Genomic DNA, 23,287 nt, shown 5'->3' with positions numbered 1-23,287 from the left:
CTAACAAAAACTCAAAGCTAAGACTCTAAGCTAAAACTATAAAGTAAAACTAAACTAAACTTCAACTCCAACTAAAACTCTAATTTAAGACTCTAAGGTAAAACATCAAACTCTTAACTAAAACTAAACTAAACTAGAACTCTAACTAAAACTCTAAGCTAAGACTCTAAGCTAAAACTATAAAGTAAAACTAAACTAAGCTTCAACTCTAACTAAAACTCTAAGCTATGACTCCAAGCTAAATCTCTAAACTCTTAACTATAAATAAACTAAACAGGAACTCTAACTAAACTCTAATCTAAGACTCTAAGGTAAAAGTCTAAACTCTTAACTATAAAAAAACTAAACTTGAACTCTAATAAAAACTCTAAGCTAGGACTCTAAGCTAACAACCCTAAACACTTAAATATAACTAAACTAAACTTCAACTCAAACTAAAGCTCAAAGCTAATACTCTAGGCTAAAACTCTAAAATCTTAACTAAAACTTAACTAAACTACTACTTTAACTAAGAGTATAAGCTAATACTCTAGGCTAAAACTCTAAATTCTTAACTATAACTAAACTAAACTTCAACTCTAACTAAAACTCTAAGCTATGAGTCTAAGCTAAAACTCTAAACTCTTAACTATAGCTAAAATAAACTAGAACTCTAACTAAAACTCTAAGCTAAGACTCTAAGGTAAGACTTTACACTCTTAACTATAACTAAACTAAACTAGAACTCTAACAAAAACTCTAATATAAGACTCTAGGCTAAAACTGTCAACTCTTAACGATAACTAAACTAAACTTCAACTTTAACTAAAGCTCAACTCTAAGACTCTAGGCTACTATAATTCTTAACTATAGCTAAACTAAACTTCATCTCTATCTAAAACTCTAAGCTATGAGTCTAAGCTAAAACTCTAAACTCTTAACTATAGCTAAAATAAACTAGAACTCTAACTAAAACCCTAAGCTAAGACTCTAAGGTAAAACTTTAAACTCTTAACTATAACTAAACTAAACTAGAACTCTATCTTATACTCTAAGCTAAGACTCTAAGCTAAAAACTCTAAACTCTTAACTATAACTAAACTAAACTTCAACTCTAACTAAAGCTCTAAGCTAAGACTCTAGGCTAAAACTCTAAACTCTTAACTAAAACTTAACTAAACTATAAATTTAACTAAAACTCTAAGCTATGACTCTAAGCTAAAACTCTAAATTCTTAACTATAACTAAACTAAACTTCAACTCTAACTAAAACTCTAAGCTAAGGCTCTAAACTAAAACTCTTAACTATAACTAAACTAAACTAGAACTTCAAAAAAACTTTAGGCTAAGACTCTAAGCTAAAACTCTAAACTCTTAACTAAAACTAAACTAAATTTTAACTTCAACACAAACTCTAAGCTAAGACTCAAAGCTAAAACTCCAAACTCTTAACTATAACTAAACTAAACTTCAACTCTATGATAAGACTCTAGGTTAAAACTCTTAACTAAAACTAAACTAAACCAGAACTCTAACTAAAACTCTAAGCTAAGAGTCTAGGCTATAACTCTAAACTCTTAACTATAACTAAACTAAACTTCAACTCTAACTAAAACTCTAAGCTAAGACTCTAAGGTAAAACCCTTAACTATAACTAAACTAAACTTCAACTCTAACTTAAACTCTAAGCTAAGACTCTAAGCTAAAAAGTCTAAACTCTTAACTAAAACTAAACTAAAATTAAACTTCAACAAAAACTCTAAGATAAGACACTAAGATAAAACTCCAAACTCTTAACTATAAATAAACTAAACTTCAACTCTAAATAAAACTCTAAACTCTTAACTAAAACTAAACTAAACTAGAACTCTAAAAAAACTCTAAGCTAAGACTCTAGGCTAAAACTAAACTCTTAACTAAACTACACTAAAACTCTAACTAAAACTCTAAGCTAAGACTCTAAGCTAAAACTCTAAACTCTTAACTATAACTAAACTAAACTTCAACTCTAAATAAAACTCTAATCTAAGACTCTAATATAAAAATATAAACTATTAAATATAATTAAACTAAACTTCAAACTCTAAAAAAAACTCTAAGCTAAGACTAGGCTAAAACTCTAAACTCATAAATAAAACTAAACTAAACTAGAACTCTAACAAAAACTCTAAGCTAAGACTCTAGGCTAAAACTAAACTCTTAACTAAAACTAAACTAAAATAGAACTCTAACTAAAACTATAAGCTAAGACTCTAAGCTAAAGCTCTAAACTCTTAACTATAACTAAACTAAACTAGAACTCTAATTACACTCTAAGCGTGTAAGTTTTTGTGTGTGTGTAAGTTTTTTTGTGTGTGTAAGTTTTTGTGTGTGTGTAAGTTTTTGTGTGTGTGAAAGTTTTTGTGGGTGTGTAAGTTTGTGTGTGTGTGTAAGTGTTTTTGTGTGTGTTAGTTTTTGTGTGTGTGTAAGTTTGTTTGTGTGTGTCTATTTTTTTGTGTGTGTAAGTTTTTGTGTGTGTGTAAGTTTTATGTGTGTGTGTAAGTTTTTTTGTGTGTGTTAGTTTTTTTGTGTTTGTAAGTTTTTGTGTGTGTGTTAGTTTTTGTTTTTGTGTTATTTTTTGTGTGTGTGTTATTTTTTGTGTGTGTGTAATTTTTTTTTTTTTTGTAATTTTTTTTGTTTTTTTAAGTTTTTTTTGTGTGTTTTATTTTTTGTGTTTGTGTAAGTTTTTGTGTTTGTGCAAGTTTTTGTGTGTGTGTAAGTTTTTGTGTGTGTGTAAGTTTTTGTGTGTGTGTAAGTATTTGTGTTTGTGTAAGTTTTTGTGTGTGTGTATTTTTTTGTGTGTGTGTATGTTTTTGTGTGTGTGTAAGTTTTTTTGTGTGTGTAAGTTTTTTTGTGTGTGTAAGTTTTTGTGTGTGTGTAAGTTTTTGTGTGTGTGTAATTTTTTGAGTGTGTGTAAGTTTTTGGGTGTGTGTGTTAGTTTGTGTGTGTGTAAGTTTTTGTGTGTTTGTCAGTTTTTGTGTGTTTGTAAGTTTTTGTGTGTGTGTAAGTTTTTGTGCGTGTGTAAGTTTGTGTGTTTGTAAGTTTGTGTGTGTGTGTATGTTTTTGTGTGTGTGTAAGTTTTTGTGTGTGTGTAAGTTTTTGTGTGTGTGTGTAAGTTTTTGTGTGTGCGTGTAATTTTTTGTGTGTTTTTAATTTTTTTTGTTTGTTTTATTTTGTTTGTGTGTGTTAGTTTTTGTGTGTGTGTGTAAGTTTTTGAGTGTGTGTAAGTTTCTGTGTTCGTTTAAGTTTTTGTGTGTGTGTAAGTATTTGTGTGAGTGTAAGTTTTTGTGTGTATCTAATTTTGTGTGTGTTTTATTTTTTTTGTGTGTTTTTTTGTTTTTGTGTGTGTGTTTGTTTTTTTGTTTGTGTAATTTTTTGGTTGTGTGTAAGTTTTTGTTTGTGTGTTAGTTTTTGTGTGTGTGTAAGTTTTTTTGTGTGTGTGTGTTAGTTTTTGTGTGTGTGTGTGAGTTTGTGTGTGTGTATGTTTGTGTGTGTATGTGTTTGTGTGTGTGTTATTTTTTTTGTGTGTGTAAGTTTTTGTGTGTGTGTGTGTGTGTGTGTGTAAGTTTTTGTGTGTGTGTGTAAGTGTGTGTGTATGTAAGTTTTTGTGTGTGTGTAAGTTTCTGTGTGAGTGTCAGTTTTTGTGTGTTTGTTAGTTTTTGTTTTTGCGTAAGTTTTTGTGTGTGTGTAAGTTTTTTTTTGTGTGTAAGTTTTTTTGTGTGTGTTAGTTTTTGTGTATGTGTAAGTTTTTGTGTGTGTGTAAGTTTTTGTGTGTGTGCGTAAGTTTTTTTTGTGTGTGTAAGTTTTTGTGTGTGTGTGTAAGTTTTTGTGTGTGTAAGTTTTTGTGTGTGTAAGCTTTTTTGTGTGTATTAGTTTTTATATGTGTGTTAGTTTGTGTGTGTGTGTGTATGATTGTGTGTGTTTTTAAGTTTTGTTTTTGTGTTAGTTTTTGTGTGTGTGTAAGTTTTTGTTTGTGTGTTAGTTTCTTTGTGTATGTAAGTTTTTGTGTGTGTGTAAATTTTTGTTTGTGTTTAAGGTTTTGTGTTTGTGTGTTAGTTTCTGTGTGTGTGTAAGTTTTTGAGTGTGTGTAAGTCTTTGTGTGTGTGTGTAATTTTTTGTGTGTGTGTAAGTTTTTGTGTGTGTGTATGATTTTGTGTGTGTGTGTTATTTTTTTTGTGTGTGTAATTTTGTTTGGCTGTGTGAGTTTTTTTTTGTGCGTAATTTTTTGTGAGTGTGTTAGTTTTGTGTGTGTGTAGGTTTTGTGTGTGTGTATGTTTTTGTGTGTGTTTTAGTTTTTTTGTGTGCGTCTGTTTTTGTTTGTTTGTAATTTTTTTTGTGTGTGTCAGTTGTGTTTGGGTGTGTGTGTGTAAGTTTTTGTGTGTGTAATTTTTTTTGTGTGTGTAAGTTTTTGTGTGTGTAAGTTTTTGTATGTGTGTGTAAGTTTTTGGGTGTGTGTAAGCTTTTGTGTGTGTGTAAGTTTTTGTGTGTGTTTAAGCTTTTGGGGGTGATTTAGTTTTTGTGTGTGTTTAATTTTTTTTGTTTGTGTAAGTTTTTGTGTGTGTGTGTAATTTTTTGTGGGTGTGTAATTTTTTGTGTGTTTGTATTTTTTTGTGTGTGTTTAAGCTTTTTTATTTTTTTTAGTGTTTTTGTGTGTGTTTTTTGGTTTGTGTGTGTTATATTGTGTTTTTGGTTTATTGTGGGTTAGTTTTTAAATTTTTGTGTGTGTGTAATTTTTTTTGTGTTCGTAAGATTTTTTTTTTGTTTAATTGTTTGTGTGTGTGTAAGTTTTTGTGTGTGTGTAAGTTTTTGTGGTTGTGTAAGTTTTTGTGTGTGTGTAAGTTTTTGTGTGTGTGGGTAAGGAGGAGCCAGGTCAGCGATTAAACTGTTGGAACAACAGAAGAATTTGGTTTCTACGTCATCGTTGCGAAGACAATGGCTACTGTGATTATAAGCCCACTGATTTTTACTTGGCCGTGACGGAATGTGATTCGCCACTCGAGGACACTGTTTGTGACATTGCTTCAAATAAGCAAATTGAAACATGCGAATTCAACAAAATGAATGAGCATAGTATCATTGACTATACAAAGAGATATGATGAGAGTGAAGTTACACTCTACTGTAGAAAATGTGACCCTGACATTGCAGCACATCAGGATCAGTATACTGTGAATTCAGATAATCTACCTGCATTAGTCGTTATCGAAAAATACCTATGCGTAGTAGAAGATGAAATCTAAAAAGTAGAAAAGTTGTTTTTTATCATGCATATACATTATTTTTATTAATAAAAAATTTCACATACATTTTTAGAACATTTTATTCGTAGGGCACTAAAATCAATATTATACACGCTTGTAAGTATATTTTCCACTAGAAGTATATTTTCCACTAGTAAGTATATTTTCCACTAGAAAGTCGTTCAATCGAGGAAAGTCAAAGTAAATTTTGAGAAACTGCTTGTAGGTATAGCAACGTCTTCTGAACATGAAAAAAGAGTAGTACATGAAAGCCGCATGTCTTAGTCGTTAAATCCTGTACTCTCCTTTGATTTTGAATAATAGTTTTCCCACTGCTCTCAATAAAGTTGCTGATGTGTGGAAAGTAGAATTTATATGATAGGCCAAGAGGATCAAAAAATTCAATATTCTTCGCTGCTTGAAAGATGCATAGCCAATGGCCTGTCTTCAAAGTCGATGGACTGCTATTAACAATGATTAGGGTATTGTTAACACTTGGAATTTTTTCAATGAAGTCCGATGGTATGCCATAGGACTTGTACTGGGACATGTAGGGATCCATATTAAATACGCTGATTATTTCGTTGGTGTTCATGGTGCTAGGCCTAGTAGAACACTGCCGTCGGGTGTGATTTCCCAATAGGTTTCAAATTGACTCAATGATATTACCGTGATACTCTCAGTTAAAGCATCGGCAAATGTGCACTCTAAGCGTACATTCCCTGTTCGTACTATGCTCATATCCTGGGTCCCCGACAGGTCCAAAACAATTAAACCATGATTTTTTGAAAACGTTGAATCGGTTATTCCATTTTCGAATAGTTGGGAGTCTTGCTCTAGGGATTGTATGGTCAACTCATGCTGAGTTCGATAGGATGTTTTGTCAAATGATAGAGTGTAAAGTGGAATACCATTCACTTTGCACACGAGGCTAGATAGACCAAAAAAAATTAAAATCATGGGGGGGTGCAGTCCAGGATCCAACGGCACTGCCACTCTTCACAAAGACCAAATCAAGTTTTGATGGAAATTAACCATTGATAGGTGATGAATCGGTATAACTACAAGAGCCAGTGGCAATATGACGTTGATTGGTGATCACATAGGGGACAAGAAGTTTAATGTTGTTGCCATTGGCTCTTAGCTTTTCCACTGCCAATGCAACTGAGCTCATAACGTGTTGCTTTCGGACATGAAGAATTGTCGATGTGATAATGATATTTGTATCGGGTGCTGCAGGAAGTGTTTTTCTCAGGATGAAATTCGATGGGTCTAGTTGCAACTTTATGTCAATCTTGACATTGGGGGGTAACCTTTGGGATGTATTGTACATATCGAGATGGGGTTTTCCCTCTAAATACCAGTCCTTGCTCATAGCATCAACTAGCTCGACGCTAGCATCAATACCTGAATAATATTACTAACCCATTGATTGTCATATCAACACCTTACAATACTTTTGTGTCATCATCGTAAATTGTTTGCAGCTTGAATAGTTGGATAAATTATTTCTAGTGCTCACCAATGTTCCATTAATAAATATTTGTTTATTATAAATTATTTGTTATTTGTTTGAATATAAATTATTTGTTTGAACAAGTTGTGTAGAATACAGTTTTCGTAGGAGAGACCATCGGCAGCAGTTGGAATTGTATTATCTGACGTTTTCTTCACCGCAAAATTTAAATCAATAAATTTTGATGACAAATCAATGAAATAGTCTTCATTGGAAAATAATTGAAAGTTTATATTTTCCGAGAGGGGTTGCTGGGGGTGAAATTGTTCATAGTAGCCATACTTGACACTGACATCAACATTTTCATCATTGAACCGATTCTTGAAGAACTGATTGATGGATGTGATTCCTTGTGGGGGAGAATTGTCATCTTAAGAGAAAAAATCCTTCTTTGATCTAACAGTCTTTTTCTTTTTCTTCTTATTGGTCTTCGTTGTTTTATTCCTCAAAGTCCTTGTTGATGTCCTTCGCTTCCCACCTGGGTAGGGACTGATGAGTGAATTACCCGCACGCATCCTTTTCAATCTCTTTACATTTTCCTGTGCTTTTAATTACTCGCCAAAGGCTGTTGCTGAAGATCTAGTATTTTCTTTGACACTCTCATTGAATTATTTACTCGACCCCCAGTCCTATAGTATTGAGGTAAAGCAATTTGATGCAGCAGGTACAAGATATTTTCTGGCAAGGGGTAGTGCAAAACGAAATAGCCTAGCAAACCAGATACCAAGACCATAGCCAGACATTGTAATACGCCCCTTGTAGTAGTCCAATCCATGACCTATTTGACGTGGACTCAGAGAACCAACATAGCAATTGATATCAGGTCAGACAAATGGAATTCTTCTATTGTTCATTTTAGGTGGTGGTGCTGTCGCCGATGAGGGGTCGAAAATGACATGTAATCACGGCTAAACCTTTTTTTATTGCTAGAGGGTCACCCAATTCACTTGTTAGTGTTAACTGTTCCAAATACGAAGTGTTTACAGGAACATACTGAAGATGCTTTAAATTATAGTGATGAACATGCTCATGAGTTGTTTTTCGTTCAAGAAGATCTTAGACAGTTTGGTAATCTCAAATCCACGTCAACCTCTCATTACCTGATCCATCTTGTTGATACCATGGGTAAGTTTTTTGAAAAACCTAACACTTGGCTTAATCTGATTTCTATTGATCTTCAAAAAGCTTTCGATTTGATTAACCACAATTTACTCATAGATTAACTTATAAATCAATTCCAAATTGAAACTTTCCTTGTTAAGCTCGTTGCCTCTTTTCTCTCTAATAGATCTCAAGCAGTTAAATATCTAAATTGTTTCTCAGATCATCTCCCCATATTTAATGGCATTCCTCAGGGGACTATTCTAGGCCCTCTCCTTTTTTCTCTTATGATTAACAGCTATTCATTTCTTTATGACAATAGGTGGAAATTTGTCGATGACTTGACAGTTTTAGAGATATGTCATAAAAACATCTTTAGCAACCCAATGGGCATACTCCAAGATATTGCCTGTGAGGCCTCTTCCCTTGACATGACACTTAACCCTTCTAAATCCGCAATAGTCTCAGTAAGTTTCCTTAAATCCCCTCCCCTTTTTCTTGCTCCTATTCCACCTGAAACTTCTGTCACATCTCTTAAACTCCTTGGTGTTACAATTTCTTCAAATTTGAAATGGGATGCCCATATAAATAATAACCTACGACAAGCAAACTCCTCACTTTCCCTCCTTAAACTTTTAAACAAATTCAGTTACCCCCATTCACATTTACTACAAGTATACATTTCTTTTGTGCGTACAATATTAGAGTAAGCTTGTCCTGTGTGGCACGCTGGCCTCTCAAATGAAGAAAACACAAAAAATTGAAAATGTCAAAGAGAGAGCTCTAAGAATTATTTTTAAAGAGGGCAAGATACCGTATTTGCATTTGTTAAATATTTCAAACCTAGAGACCCTCGAGAGACGAAGAAATAATTTGTGCCTCCGTTTTGGTAAGTTGGCACTTTTGAACCCCCGTACTGCGAACCTTTTCCCTGAATACCATGTACCTGATAGAAATCGTCCTCCACGAACTGTCTCCCAGCCTATCCCCACCTTATCTCCCATTCTTTGTACTACCTTGCGGTATAAGAAATCTTTTATCCCTTTTTTTACTGATATAATAAATAGTGGTTAATTTGTACATAAATTTTGTCTTTTCTCTTATATAATAAAAGAAACAGCTCGTTTTTCTTTATACTTTTTTTTTTGTTCCCTATCCCCTTTTTATGTTGTTTTTTAAACATTTGTTAATGTGTATATTATTTATTTTTTCAGTTTTAGCAGTTTTTATCTTTTTTAACTAGTTGCCATTTTGCAGTTTTTAATATAAGTAACAAAGGAATCATATAGCATTCCGATATTTAATTATTTATTTATTTTTATTTTTTTGCATTGGTTGCCAATTTTTTAGTTGTTGTGCTTTTGTTATGATTTTCTTGCTTGTTTTTTTTATGGACTTCAAAATTCGAATTCGGCCCTTCAGGGCTTGTGATAGTAATTTCTCGAAATAAATATCTTCTTCTTCTCCTGCCCATCACGTCCGCTCCAATAAGTATCGCCTTCCTCCAATTAAACCAGAAAGAGCTAGATTCTCAATCAGATACCAGATTCCTCATATTGTAAATAAACCTAATTTAGTAAAAATTTTCCCAAGTTTCAAGAGCCGATTTTCTTTTAAAAAAACATATTTCAAAAATAGTTCTTTGTCTGGATGTTGGGATTGATGAATAATAGATATTTGTATGAATTTTGTTGTGGTGTTCTCGCACTGGGGTGGCCTCCTCTGTTATCTCCTACCTTGTATTTTTTTTTTTTTTTGACATCCCGTAATTGTTATTTTGGCAATTTTCTTATATATGCTTGTTTCGTTGTCATACAATGTAATATTTAAAGATATAGCAACAAATCCAGAAGAAATACTCTCATGCAAGCACTAATTATTTTGTAATTTCACATCACTGATATATAGATCGATTTAACGATAAACCTTAGTCCAAATGATAATGCTATGCTTCAAAAAGTATAACCAATGCAGAAAAATGGTTTTGATTAATTTTTCTTCGAAGGTATTTATTTTCTATATTTATATTATATCTATATTTTTCTATATTATTTTCTATATTTAGAACATTTTACAGGACTTATAAAAGGTAGATTCTTCTGAAATAAAAATTTTCGTTTAAATGGGCCGTCCTTTTTTTTGTTTATTAAAAACTGTGTTTGTTTTTTCTCTCCCCATTAATCCCCATAAACTTTAAATCTCGTTCTGGTGAAATATTAAAAATTCCAAGAAGGTTGTAAGCCACGATAGCAAACATAATTTTGTAAAAAGACATACATTTATTTTTGTCTCCCCAGTATTTCGGCATATTGCTAAAACTGTGGTCAACATTTATAGTTTGAATTTTTATAGCAAACATTTCACAATTAAACAGAACAAGGTAACATATATCTAAGCACAATTATATTATAAGTTTTAAAATTTTAGATTTTTTTAGTGATTATGGAACATCTGCTACTTTACCTGCAGCCACATCTTATAACGCTCCAGCAGCACCTGCATCTTATAGTGCACCTGCTCCAGCTGCTACAACGTATGCTGCTCCTCCTGTTTCATCTTATTCCGCTCCTACGGCACAATCCTATGATGCACCAGCAGCTTCAGCAGCAGCATCTTATTCCACACAATCAGTTTCAGCTGCTACTTCTTATGCTGAGCCAGCCACTGATTCTTATTCTGCTCCTGAAGTTCAGTCTTACTCTGCACCTGCTCCACAGAAGTTCTACTCTGTGCCTGCTCTACAGCAGTCTCACACTGAATTTGCTCCTCACCAGTCTTATTATGCACCTGCTCCACAGCAATACTATTCTGAGAATGCTCCACAGCAATCTTATTCCGCACCTGCAGTCAAACAGTCTTATTCTGCACCTTATCCACAGCAATCCTATTCTGAACCCGCTGCTCAACAATTTTACTCAGCATCTGCAGCATCACCGGCCTATCCGATGCCATTAGCAGCTCCAGCATACTCTGCACCAGCTCCTGTTGCTGCTCCAAATTATTCAGCACCTGCTCCACAACATTCTTATTCTTCATCTGCTCCGCCACCATCTTATTCCACGCATGCTGCTAAGCAATCCTACTCAGCACCTGCAGCAGCTCCATCCTATTCAGCACCGGTAGCTGCTTCAGCTTACTCTGCACCAGCTCCTGTTGCAGCTCCGGTTTATTCAGCAGCTGCTCCACAAAAATCTTATTCTGCACCTATTGCTCAGCAATCTTACTCAACACCCACAGGACCTTCATCCTATTCAGCCCCAGCAGCAGCCCCACTATACTCCGCACAAGTTCAGGTAACTGCTCCATCATATTCAGCATCTGCACCAACATATTCAGCACCAGCTCCAACATATCCTGCTCCTGCTGGCCAAAAATCTTACTCAGCACCCGTTGCAGCTTTATTCTATTCAGCACCAGCGGCAGCTCCAGCATACTCTGCGCCAGCTCCTGTTGAAGCTTCAGCTTATTCAGCACCGGCTCCAAAGCAGTCTTATTCTGCATATGCCCCCGAACAATCTTATTCTGCACCTGCTGCTCAACAATCTTATTCAGAACCTGCAGTAGCTCAATCTCATTTTGGTCCAGCATACTCCGCACCAGCTCTAGTCGCTGCTCCATCTTATTCGGCACCTGCTCCAGCTGCTGCACCAGCCTACTCTGCACCTATATCGACATATTCTGCCCCAACTCCAGCATATTCTATACCTGCTCCAGCATATTCTGCACCTCCTCAGTCTTATTCTTCGCATGCTCCAGCCCCAGCTCATCCAACTCCAGCTTATCATGTGCCGGCCCCAGCTTATCATGTTCCAGCCCCAGATTATCATGTTCCAGCCCCAGCTTATCATGCTCCTGCCCCAATACACCCTTCTCCACCTTCATATGGAGTTCCCTCTTCAGGGTAAGTGTCTCATTACTTCCAATTAAATTGATTTCCGTTAGAATACTGCAACAATAAGGTAATTGAAAAATTTAGCTGTTTGTATTGCTTCCAAGCTAAAATCTACTATGTACGAGAACTATCAACTAACTCCCTAATAGAAAAGAAACGTCTCAAAATGTCAACTGCAAACTAGATTGTACATTATTCACATTAATAAGTAGATTGACTGGAGTAATTAAATTCGGGGTTTACACAACCTACCTATATTTTTTTTTTCTTTTTTTTTAAAGAGAAGGAAAAATAAATCTTAGTCTTGGCTTTTTTCTGTTATTAACTATCAATCAATTTTATAAGAAAGTGTTTTTAAGAATTCCAAAATACAGCTGAATAATTTTCAGATCTAAAGCCCCAATTTTATAGTTACTTTTGGAAGCGTGGTAAAAGGACACAGTGTGTAATAATACAGCCAGGTAATTCTAGCGATCGTTGAAAACAAATAAGATACAGAGAAATGGTTATAACTACGGAAAGCAATGAGCTCAAAAACAGTCGTTAGTAAATCTCAGCTGGCAGTAAATCTCACAATTCAAATTATCACGCCACTTAAACTTTTCCTGCTAACCTCGACAATGAATGTTTCTTTTTTTTTGAAAAAACAGTCATATCTTCTGAAAATCTTCGAATAGAAAATTCAAATGAATTCTAAAGATAACTTTAGATAACATTAGCAATCAATAGTAGCCGTTACAATCTCGAACCATCCTTATCAAAATTCACATTGTTTTGTCGTACAGTGTCAAAACTCAGCGTTTGATTTTTAGAGAAGCGGGGGGGGGGGGGGTATAAAACAACTTCAGAATCAATGTTAAAAAAATATGTATTTATGAACATGAGAAATTATAAAGGAAACTAAAGGTTTTATCTATGTCCGAGAGGGGTATTTATTTGGGGTGAAAAGACCCTTCCCCCCTCAATTCACTCTCATGGTGTTGTTTGTTGATAAGTATTTCAGCTAATTTTTCATCGTATAAAATTTAAATCCTTATAATCACAAAAAAATTTTCACTACTAATCTTCAGGATGTATTTCAACCGCACACTTTAATTGCTTCCAACAGTTTTCAAACTGACATTAAAAATGTTCAAATGCTCGACAACTTGTTCAGAGAAAACTCTTAGTAAAGATTTTGAACACTCCATAATCTAGTTAATATCAGCTGATGTTTCTGTTGTAATATCAGGTTGTCTTTTTCTTAGGCAGTTAATGATAGTGAAAATAAACAAGCAGAATAAAATAATTTCGGTTGTAGGATACATTCACTTACAGGAAAAGTGGTGACGTATCAATAGTTCGTGGTAACGAACAGTAAGTTAGGAGCGACGCGGCTCAAAAGTAATCAAAACTCTGAAAAATAGAGATTTTGATACCGATAGATATGTCAAAAGATTTGGCTTTTTATTCTGATTCCGAATATATAAGTTTCATTATGTTTAGTGTTACACATCGAACGCTACGAGCCCGATAAAATTTTAAGTTTTAAGGATGCTCCTTACTTTCAGTTGAAAAAACTTGTTTTTTTTTGTATTTAAATATTAGGATAAGACTGATTTTTTTGTAGTTACGCAGCAGAGGGTTTTATAGGGTCCCCACATAGACCATTCAAAAGAGCAGAAAAATCATGCTTAATAGTAGAAGATCTCTTAAATCCTTTCTCAAGCCACGAGTTGTTGTAAATAATGTTTCAATATCTTGCACTTTGAAATCTTACTTAAACGGGCCTAAGTTAAAATTAGTCAATCTTAACTTATACTAAATTTAAACTGTACAGAGAATTTAGCTTCAGTTTAGTACCATACTTCACAATTATCAATTTTGAAAAGATTTAAGTGTGATAACCCTCAGTGGTGATTTTATTTTTGAAAAGAGGTTATATTTTATTCATAGGTTATGAGGTTATCGAGGTTTACTCCAAAATTTACTCTCTTCATCTTTAAAAGATATTTAGTAAGTCTAGGAATGGTTTTGTACAGTCTTTAAACGAGTGCATTAAGTCGATGCTTGTAAAACCAGAACCGTTTCATCTTGTATCTGCATTAATGTTTATTTTTTTCGGTCTTTTATTATGCAGAAATCGGGAAAACGAATTGTATATGTTAGTGGTTAATTACGAAACCAAGAGAAAAAATGTATTGTCGGCTCTAAATTTTAAAGTTTTTACCTTATGATAAAAATCGTCACCCTTAACTTACTATTTTCACTTTTGTATAGTTATGGCACCCCAAAGAAACTTAAGTCTTCATATGGTGTCCCAAAGAATGGATACAAGGCTCCAGAGAAAGGATACGGTGCACCCCAGTCAACATACGGTGCTCCAGTTTCAACATCATATGGTGCACCTCAATTACCCCCCGTTGTTGGATACGGTAGATAAGCAGTCAATGCGGATAAGAAATTTTGTTCTAGGTGCCTTGCCAACCTATTGTGGTTATAAATATGTTTTTTTACTTATAATTAAATCGTTATTTTTGATAATTTTTTTTATTTTGATTGATGTTGTTTCCTTTGCACAGAAACTAAGAGGCGAGGGCAGTAATACACAAGCTAGCAAAAGAGCCTGGTGGGATCCATTTCCAAAAAATAGGATGGGAGGATTTTAATTTTTGTCAAAACCTAGAGAGGGTTTGTTGTTGTTTTTAATGTTTTCAATGCAAATACCGGAATTTTATTTTCCAAGAAAATACCAAAAAAGGGAGTTTTTTGTGAAATCTAGGAGGGAAAAAAATTTAGGGGGAACATGCCCCAAGTCATTCTTTCCAAATTGACGCTAATGAAAGAGCCTGTTGGACGGCAAGCATGAACAAAACACCGTGGCTTACTTCGAGGACTTTAGAGGATTAGATTACGCATTTTATTGTTCTAAAGGAAAATATTTCACCACTTTTCCCCCAACACAAGATTCGAAATCTTCTTACAGCCCTCTACACCCCGATCCCAACCATAAAAATCTCTTTAATTTTCAGTTCAATAACTCAGCCAAAAATGATGGATCTTTTTGTGCATTGGTACCTCCTCTTACTCCCACTTTCCCCCCAAAACAAATTTTCCTAGACGTTTGTGTTGATCCACAAGCCATGACACAAAACAGAATAGACTCAAAAACATACGTATAATATTCCTAGAAATTTAACGAAACCCACTTGTAGTACAATGAGAAATTGCTTCTCTGCTTCAGATACCCGTTGCCTTCCAGATACCCGTCCCAAAAACAATTCTTCCAGAGTTGAGAAGTCTTGCGATTGGATGGGAGTTACCGACGTATTTAATGACGAAGGTAGATTTGTTCAAGAAAATACCTTTGTTGACCTTAACCCTTGCATGAATGTGCTAATAGTTCAATTTTGGTTTGTAACATTCCGTTTCAGATTGTAATGACAATGTTAGGTGCAGAATGTATTCTTAATGTGGGAAAATCCTATGTTGAACGCTCATGATGGTAACGTAATCAGCAACATCCTGGTCCGACAAAATTTCCAATTATTCCTTTAGTTGATTAAATAAAAAAAACTTTTAGTTGATTAAATAAATTTTTAACCAGAATTGTATGGTCTAGAGGATATATCCGTGGGGAGGAGTGATTTTTCCGTGAGAGTGGGGCCAGATTTCCTGGGATTATTTAAAAAAGATCAGAAATTAAATAAAAAAAAGTTTTTCAACTGAAAGTAAAGAACAACATTGAAACTTAAAACGAATATAAATTCTTACATATACGAGGGGGGTCAACCCTCCTAAACAATCACTCTTTATGCTATTTTTTTTTACTCCTTTTAAAACAGCTTGTTATTGCTTTAATTAAATGAACCTTGTGATTCACGAGTCAATTTTGAAGAATTGGGAAAAAATTCAAACTTTAGCGTAAAGAGCGAGGTGTCGAGGAAGGTGCAGCCCCCCTCACGTGCGTAATAATTTATGTTCGTTGATATTGCTCCAAATTTTTAGTTGAAAAACCTTGTTTTTTTATTTAATTAAGATATAGAGAGAATAACCTAGAAGACAAATAGCATGCTTCATTAAATCCTATACACCTTTGTACTACCCTTGATATGCGTCTACAAATCCTCGCAACTACTCTCACTACCAAATACATCTTAACTATAATAGTGGTATGCTATCTATCTGTACTAGTATGCCCATAAGGGATACGAGGGGGGACTTGCCAACCCCTCGTATCCTTTTAATACGTCCCAATACACCCAAAACATTATATCAGCTTCCGGTGATAAGAGCATTTCTTGGAAACATTGCATGCCAAGTTTATTTTCTCGGTGAAACAATATAACAAATACCACGACAGTCTGTACCATTGCATTACTTTAGTCACAGACGTTTAGTAACCAAAGTCACAGACGGTCCTATTAACTACAATTACAGATAACGACATGATTTCTTTTCCAACGACAATTTTGTAGCATTTAAGCAGTTTTTCCATTAATTTTATGGACTTTATATCTGATGTAGGAATCGGAAGTGAGACCCGAGATTTCCTATGGTAAAATCAGCATCATTCAGGAATGTGCATACCACACTGATTTGAGATCCTTGCAGGATAGACATATTCTTTTGATGGTCAATGAAACCTTTTTCGATCTCCAAAAATTATAATGGCTACCACCGGCCAGGTATACCTTTTGTAATGTAATGGTCCTGAGCATATTAGTTTTCTATCACCGAGCTTGCAACAGGAGTTGGGGTTCCCATGTTCCCCTCCAGGGCCCCAATACCCCCTCTCTCTCATTATTTTTTTCAACTTGTAATGTTTTATTCTTTTAGCTTAGAATTTTTTTCTAACCACAATGCCTCGTACACTAAGAGGTGAAACTGAAACCAGTTTCAGTTTTTCGATATTTTTCATGGGCCAGAGTTGTTTTCTTAATGACTTTCTATTATCATGAGAAAGAAGGACTATTAAATTCCTAGCTGTTTACACTAAGAGGTGAAATAAACACCAGGGGAGTTTCTTTTCAGATTTTTCATAGGTCACAGTTTATTTTTCTTAACGACATTCTAATCCGGGTTGCAGCGGTAGCTAGCAACCTAGTAAAAGATGATCACGTCCAATGTTAAGAAATATAATAACCCATAACTCCTAAAAATAGAGTCAGACCAAAACAAAAATTACTCCTTTAGAATCGCCTTGTCCGAAACCCCTTTATAGGAAACTTTCTGTCCCTTGGCTTGAACAGCAAGGGAAATATATTGGCTTGAAAATCAAGAAAAGTGGCAGCTACTACAGCATTATGCCTAAACGGCATCTTTTTTTTCCACAGATAGCTTGACACTGGAACATCGTAGAGAGTTGTTCAATGGCTCATTTTAAAGGAAATTAATGGGGTTAAGAACTTTTTGTAATTAAAAATAATTGTTTTTAAAATAGAATCAATTTTTTACGAAAAACTGGATATTTCATGTTAAATATTTATCAATGACGTCATAATCGTAGGTTGTAGCCAGGTCGTCTCTTACAATTCCAATTACGAAAAAGCCATAGGCTTTTTCCTGTTTGTAATTTTTTCATCAAACAAAGAACATCTATATTAGACAACAATCAGCTTAAGTTCATCCCATTTTTGTCTTTCTGTCTGTTTTGTCTGAATCATTACAGTAAGGAACGAACTTCATCCCTTAGTAACTAGAATAAGATTACAATTTAACACTCAAACAAGTAATTTGTTTGGTATTCTTTCAGAGTTGGAACTTCTACCTAATAAAACTTTCGACTTTTAGCTTTCTCGGACAATTCCACTCTGTTCAGCTGGCATTACAATTTCTTCACTCCTAATTGCATTGTAAATTGTAGTAAGCATTTCTTGGTCAAAGTTTTCACCACAATTGACACCTCTTAAATTTCATTAACTAAAAAAAACAAGTTTGTTTTAACTGAAAGTAAGGAGCGACATTAAACTTAAAACGAACAGAAATTGTTCCGCATATGAAAGGGACTGACCCCTCCTCAATGCCTCGCTCTTTACGCTAAAGTTTTTTATTGTTTTAAAAAATCAAGTTGTGAGACTGAGTCAAACTTTAGCGTATATTTAATTTCTGATCGTTTTTTAAATAATGCTGGGAAATACCCTGGGTCCCTTCCCCCAAGGAAATATCATCCATGGAAGGATCCTTCCCCTTAATCCCTACTCTGCCCCCGACCCTCCACTTAAAAAAAAATTCCTCCTGAAAACACCTGCATACTTCCCAATAACCAATACTATATGTAAACAATGGGCAAAGTTCATAACTTGCAGCCCTTTCTCCCGGGAGCTGTGGGGGATTAAGTCATCTTCAAAGACATATTAATTACGTTTATAACAATGTTATACAAAAAGGCTATCTCAAAACTTTTAATGGCTTAAATCGGGAAAAAATGAGCGTGGGAAGCGATCAAGTGGCCCTCCAATTTTTTTGGTTACTTAAAAAAGAGCATAAGAATTTTTAATTTCCATTTGGATGAGTCGTCTGACGATAATTTAGGACTACTGGATCGATACGGCCACCCCTGGAAAAAAAAAAACAAAAACAAACAACAAATAAAAACGCATCCGTGATCTTTCTTCTGGCAAAAAATACAAAATTCCCAATTTTTTCATATAGGAGCTTGAAACCTCTATAGTAGGGTTCTATGATACGCTGAATCTGATAATATGATTTTCATTAAAATTCTATGACTATTAAGGGTTGTTTCCCCCCTTTTTCAAAAATAAGGCAAATTTTCTCGGGCTCGTAACTTTTGATGGGTAAGACTAAACTTGATGAAACTTATATATTTGAAATCACCATAAAAATCTGATTCTTCTAATGTATCTATTCGTATCAGAATTCCGTTTCTTAGAGTTTCGGTTACTATTGAGCCGGGTCGCTCCTTACTTAAAGTTCGTTACCATGAACTGTTTGATATGAAGTCAGTCTCCGTCATGGGGACATTATGTTTCTTAGCAGTCTTATTATGTTGATCTGTGTTCAGCATGATAACTGCGTAGGCTAGAGTAAACGCTGCATCACTGCTCGAGAATGGTTCTCCAGTCGACTTATGCCAATGGTCTGCAAATTCTTTAATTAGCTTAAGAATAAGTGGCGCTTCTCCAGGAAGACGAAATTATTCAAGGCATGCTCGCAAAGCTAAATATATACTCTTATTCGAAAAATCGAAAGACTTTGCAAAGGCATTAAATATTTCCAAGTTTTCAAGATTGCTCAAATATTCACCAATCATTTTCTTGTCCAGCCGGGAATTATCCCGAAGAAACATAGCGACCTCAGTAGAATCTAATATGTGTACAATAGCCCTTCTTCTTGCAAAAACTGAATGCCTTTGGTCGGTTTCTCGTTGAATTTTTCAGCACCAGACATTAAAATTAGTTTTTTATGTTTGGCTGCTAGCAGTTGTTCCTGGGTAGGTTCTTGACAAGACGCATCCTTGCTACTTTTAATCAAAGTTTTTTGTCTATTATCTCAGCTTTGGCCTCATTTTCAACCTTGCCGGTGTACATCTTTCGTCACAACCAACCTCATCTTCGATGATTTCTTCTGCAGTAAGTATATATATATTTATATATATATATATATATATATATATATATATATATATATATATATATATATATATATATATATATATATATATATATATATATATATATATATATATATATATATATATATATATATATATATATATATATATATATATATATATATATATATATATATATATATATATATATATATATATATATGCATATATATTATATATATATATATATATATATATATATATACATATGGCATTGCATATATTTATATATATATATATATATATATATATATATATATATATATATATATATATATATATATATATATATATATATATATATATATATATATATATATATATATATATATATATATATATATATATATATATATATATATATATATATATATATATATATATATATATATATATATATATATATATATATATATATATATATATATATATATATATTTATATATATAAATATATGCAATGCCTCGATCTTTACTCTAAACTATTTTTTTCTAGTTTTTTAATGAAGGACAGTTTTTTTTATTTTAGATTTTAACAAAGGATTACAACAATTCAAAAGCCTTCAAAAAGAAAACCTTTTTTAACCCAACCAGTTACATAATGTCAGTAGGAAGGCCCAAAAAACGAAAATTTGCAATTATCTCAAATGATGATTCTCTATCTGCGTGTAACTCCTGTCTAATATACACTACACTACTAAAACCACCTCCTCAGAAACTCCTATATAGGAAACTTACAGTCTCTTGACTTGAAAAACATCCGGATTGCAGCTGTAGCTTGCAACCTATTAAGAGGCGATCACGTCCAATACCAAGTAAGTTTGAACAATTTTTAACTTAATGGCTATCTCAAAATTTTTATCGGACGCATTTGGGGGAAAAGGAGCATGGAGGGGGACTAGTTGCCCACCAATCTCTTTTGACTCTCAAGAACTGAACTTCAAATTTCAATTTCCAATCAATTGAGCCCTCTGAAGTTTTTACGAGCATCCCCTCCATAAGAACCATATATTCCCCCAGGGCATAACTTACAACGCCTGCCATCGGGCTCTGGGGGGCTGTGTCGACCCGGAGTTTTCTTTATATGGTCTTAGAACTATTTTTCAAAAAGACTATCTCAAAGTTCTTATTGGATAGGTTTGATGATCAACGGGCTAGATGCCCTCCAATCTATTTTGACTCTTAAAAAGTGAACTAGAACTTTCAATTTCCAATCAAATTAGCCCAATTTGAAGTTTATACGAGCATCCCTTCCATAAGAACCATATATAACCCCAAGAGCATAACTTACAACGCCTGTCACCAGGGCCTGGGGTGTTGTGTCGACACCGTATTTGTTTTTTATATGGTCTTTGAATTATTTTTACAAAATGGCTATCTCAAAATTTTCATAGGATACATTTGCGAAAAAAGGGTTTGGAGGAGCTGGTTACCCTCCAATATCTTTTGACGCTTAAGAGTCATTTAGAAATTTCAATTTCTAATCAAATGAGCCCTCTTTGAATTTTATACGAGCGTTCCTTTCATAAGAACCATATATACCCTCAGGGCATAACTTGTAACCCTTGCCCTGAAGACTGTGGAGAAAGTGTCCTGCTCAAAAATATAATTTCCAGAGCTTTCAATTATGTTCAACAAAATGGTTACCTCAAAGTTTTTATTGGATGTGTTTGGGGAAACGGTGGGCGTGGAAGGGGTGTTAATTGCCTTCCAATTACTTTCGACTATTAAAAAGGGCACTATTCATTTAAATTTCAATCCGAATGAGCCCTTTTTGAAGTTTCTACGACAATACTTTCTATAAGAACATTATATGCCCCCAGGGTACAACTTACAACCCTTGGCCTGTGGGTTGTGAGGGGGGGTTGTCATCCCCAAAGTCCTAATTTCCAGAATTTTCAGCTACGTTGAACAAAATGGTTATCTCAAAATTTTGATTGAATGTGTTTCGGAAAGACGTGAGCGTGAGAGAGAGGTTAGTTGCCCTCTCATCACTTTCGACTATTAAAAGAGCCCTAGCCCTTTGAATTTCCATTCGAATGAGTCCTTTTTGAAGTTTCTACGACAAAGCATTCAATAAAAACCTTATGTGCCCCAGGGCATAACTTACAACCCGTGCCCTGAAGGTTGTGGGGGGAGTGTCCTCTTCAAAAACAAAATTTAAATCTGAAAATCAACTACGTAAAACAAAATGGCTATCTCAAAATTTTGATTGGATATGTTTAACGAAATGGTGGGCGTAGAAGGGGTGTTACTTGCCTTCCAATGACTTTTGACCCTTGAAAAAGGTACTAGAACTCTCAATTTCCAATCGAATGAGCCCCCTTGGAAGTTTATACGACGACCCCTTCCATTTGAAGTGCCTCTGGGAAAAAAATAAATAATAATAAATAATAAAACATTGGAGTTGTATGGCCTTTACTATATTTAACGCTATAGCGTTGCCTCTGATAATTGTTAAGTGTGTAAGTTTTTGTTTTGTTTTATAGTTTTGATTTACTCTACTTCTTTTTGTTCATAGTGGGCAATAAATAAATTATGATTATTATTATGTGTCCAGTGTATCAAAATAGCACATCTGTAACAGTGACGTAATTTAGTCAAAATCATGGTGGGGGGAGAGGCAAAGTTGGAGCCAATTTTCCCAAAGTGAAAATGACGGTGAAAAATGAAAAATGAGCCATATAGTACCATAAGGTAAAGATATCATAGGCAGCGCGCTAGCCCTGCCTAAGTAAAGAACGATGTGGGCACAATGTGTTTTTTCTCCGCCCGGGCACTTCGTATCGCTTAGGAGTTGTCGTAGAAACTTCGAAAAGGGCTCATTCAATTGGAAATTGGAGTGGCTACTCGTGGCTAGTGCCCTTTTTAATAGTCGAAAGTGATTGAAGGGCAACTAGCCCCCCCCCCACGCCCATCATTTTCCCCAAAACATCCAATCACAATTATGAGATAAGCTATTTGTTCAGCGTAGTTAATTTACAGATGGAAAATATGTTTTTTAGGAGGAAACTCACCAACAGCCCAGGGGGCAAGGGTTTTAAGTTATGCCCTGGGGGCGTATAAGGTTTTTATAGAAGGTATTGTCGTGGAAACTTCAAAACAGGCTCATTCGATTGGAGATTCAAATTATGTTTTTGCGGAAGAAACTCCCCCATAACCCTCGGGGCAAAGGTTTTAAGTTATGCCCTGGGGGGCATATAAGGTTTTTATAGAAGGCTTTGTCGTAGAAATTTCAAAAAAGGCTCATTCGATTGGAAATTCAAAGGGCTAGTGCCCGTTTTAATAGTCGAAAGTGATTGGAGGGCAACTAGCCCCCCCCCCTCCCATCCCCGCGCCCATCAGTCCCCGAAACACATTCAATAAAAATTTTGAGATAGCCATTTTGTCCAGCGTAGTTGATTGCCAGATAGAAAATATGTTTTTGATGAGGACACTTCCCTACAACCCTCGGGGCAAGGGTTTTAAGTTATGCCCTGGGGGTAAATAAGGTTTTTATAGAAGGCGTTGTTGTAGAAACTTCAAGAAAGGCTCATTCGATTGGAAATTCAAAGGGCTAGTACCCTTTTATAATAGTCGAAAGTGATTGGAGGGCAACTAGCCCCCCCCCCACGCCCCTTATTCCCCCAAGCACATCCAATCAAAATTTTGAGATAGCCATTTTGTTCAGTATACTTCATTTCCAGATAGAAAATATGTTTTCGAGGGGGACACTCCCCCACAACCCTCAGGGCAAGGGTTTTAAGTCATACCCTGGGGGCATATGAGGTTTTTATAGAACGCGTTGTCGTAGAAACTTCAAAACAGGCTCATTCGATTGGAACTTCAAAGCACTAGTACCCTTTTTAATAGTCGCAAGTAATTTGAGGGCAACTAGCCCCATCCCCCACGCCCATCATTACCCCAAAC

At 34.7% G+C, this 23,287-nt stretch overlaps 2 protein-coding genes across 2 annotated transcripts in view; both read left to right on the top strand.

Annotated features, from left to right (window-relative positions):
* LOC148951612 (uncharacterized) overlaps positions 1–15,187 on the top strand; it is a 31,672-nt gene extending 16,485 nt beyond the window's left edge. The window contains exons 2-4 of the mRNA XM_089091163.1: positions 10,303–11,776; positions 14,027–14,181; positions 14,991–15,187. Of these exons, the coding sequence (XP_088947289.1) occupies positions 10,303–11,776; positions 14,027–14,181; positions 14,991–15,187 (1,826 nt within the window). The remainder of the gene's footprint in view (positions 1–10,302; positions 11,777–14,026; positions 14,182–14,990) is intronic.
* A 993-nt stretch (positions 15,188–16,180) lies between these two features.
* Positions 16,181–23,287, top strand: part of LOC148951611 (uncharacterized) — a 53,403-nt gene continuing 46,296 nt past the window's right edge. Inside the window, exon 1 of the mRNA XM_089090372.1 lies at positions 16,181–16,434. Coding sequence (XP_088946498.1) covers positions 16,417–16,434 — 18 coding nt within the window. The 5' untranslated portion in view covers positions 16,181–16,416. The remainder of the gene's footprint in view (positions 16,435–23,287) is intronic.

The sequence above is a fragment of the Artemia sp. Qi Xiang Cuo genome, chromosome 6 (assembly GCF_049724085.1).
Source record: "Artemia sp. Qi Xiang Cuo chromosome 6, ASM4972408v1, whole genome shotgun sequence".
Taxonomy (NCBI): domain Eukaryota; kingdom Metazoa; phylum Arthropoda; class Branchiopoda; order Anostraca; family Artemiidae; genus Artemia; species Artemia sp. Qi Xiang Cuo.
This window is presented reverse-complemented; position numbering and strand designations above follow the sequence as displayed.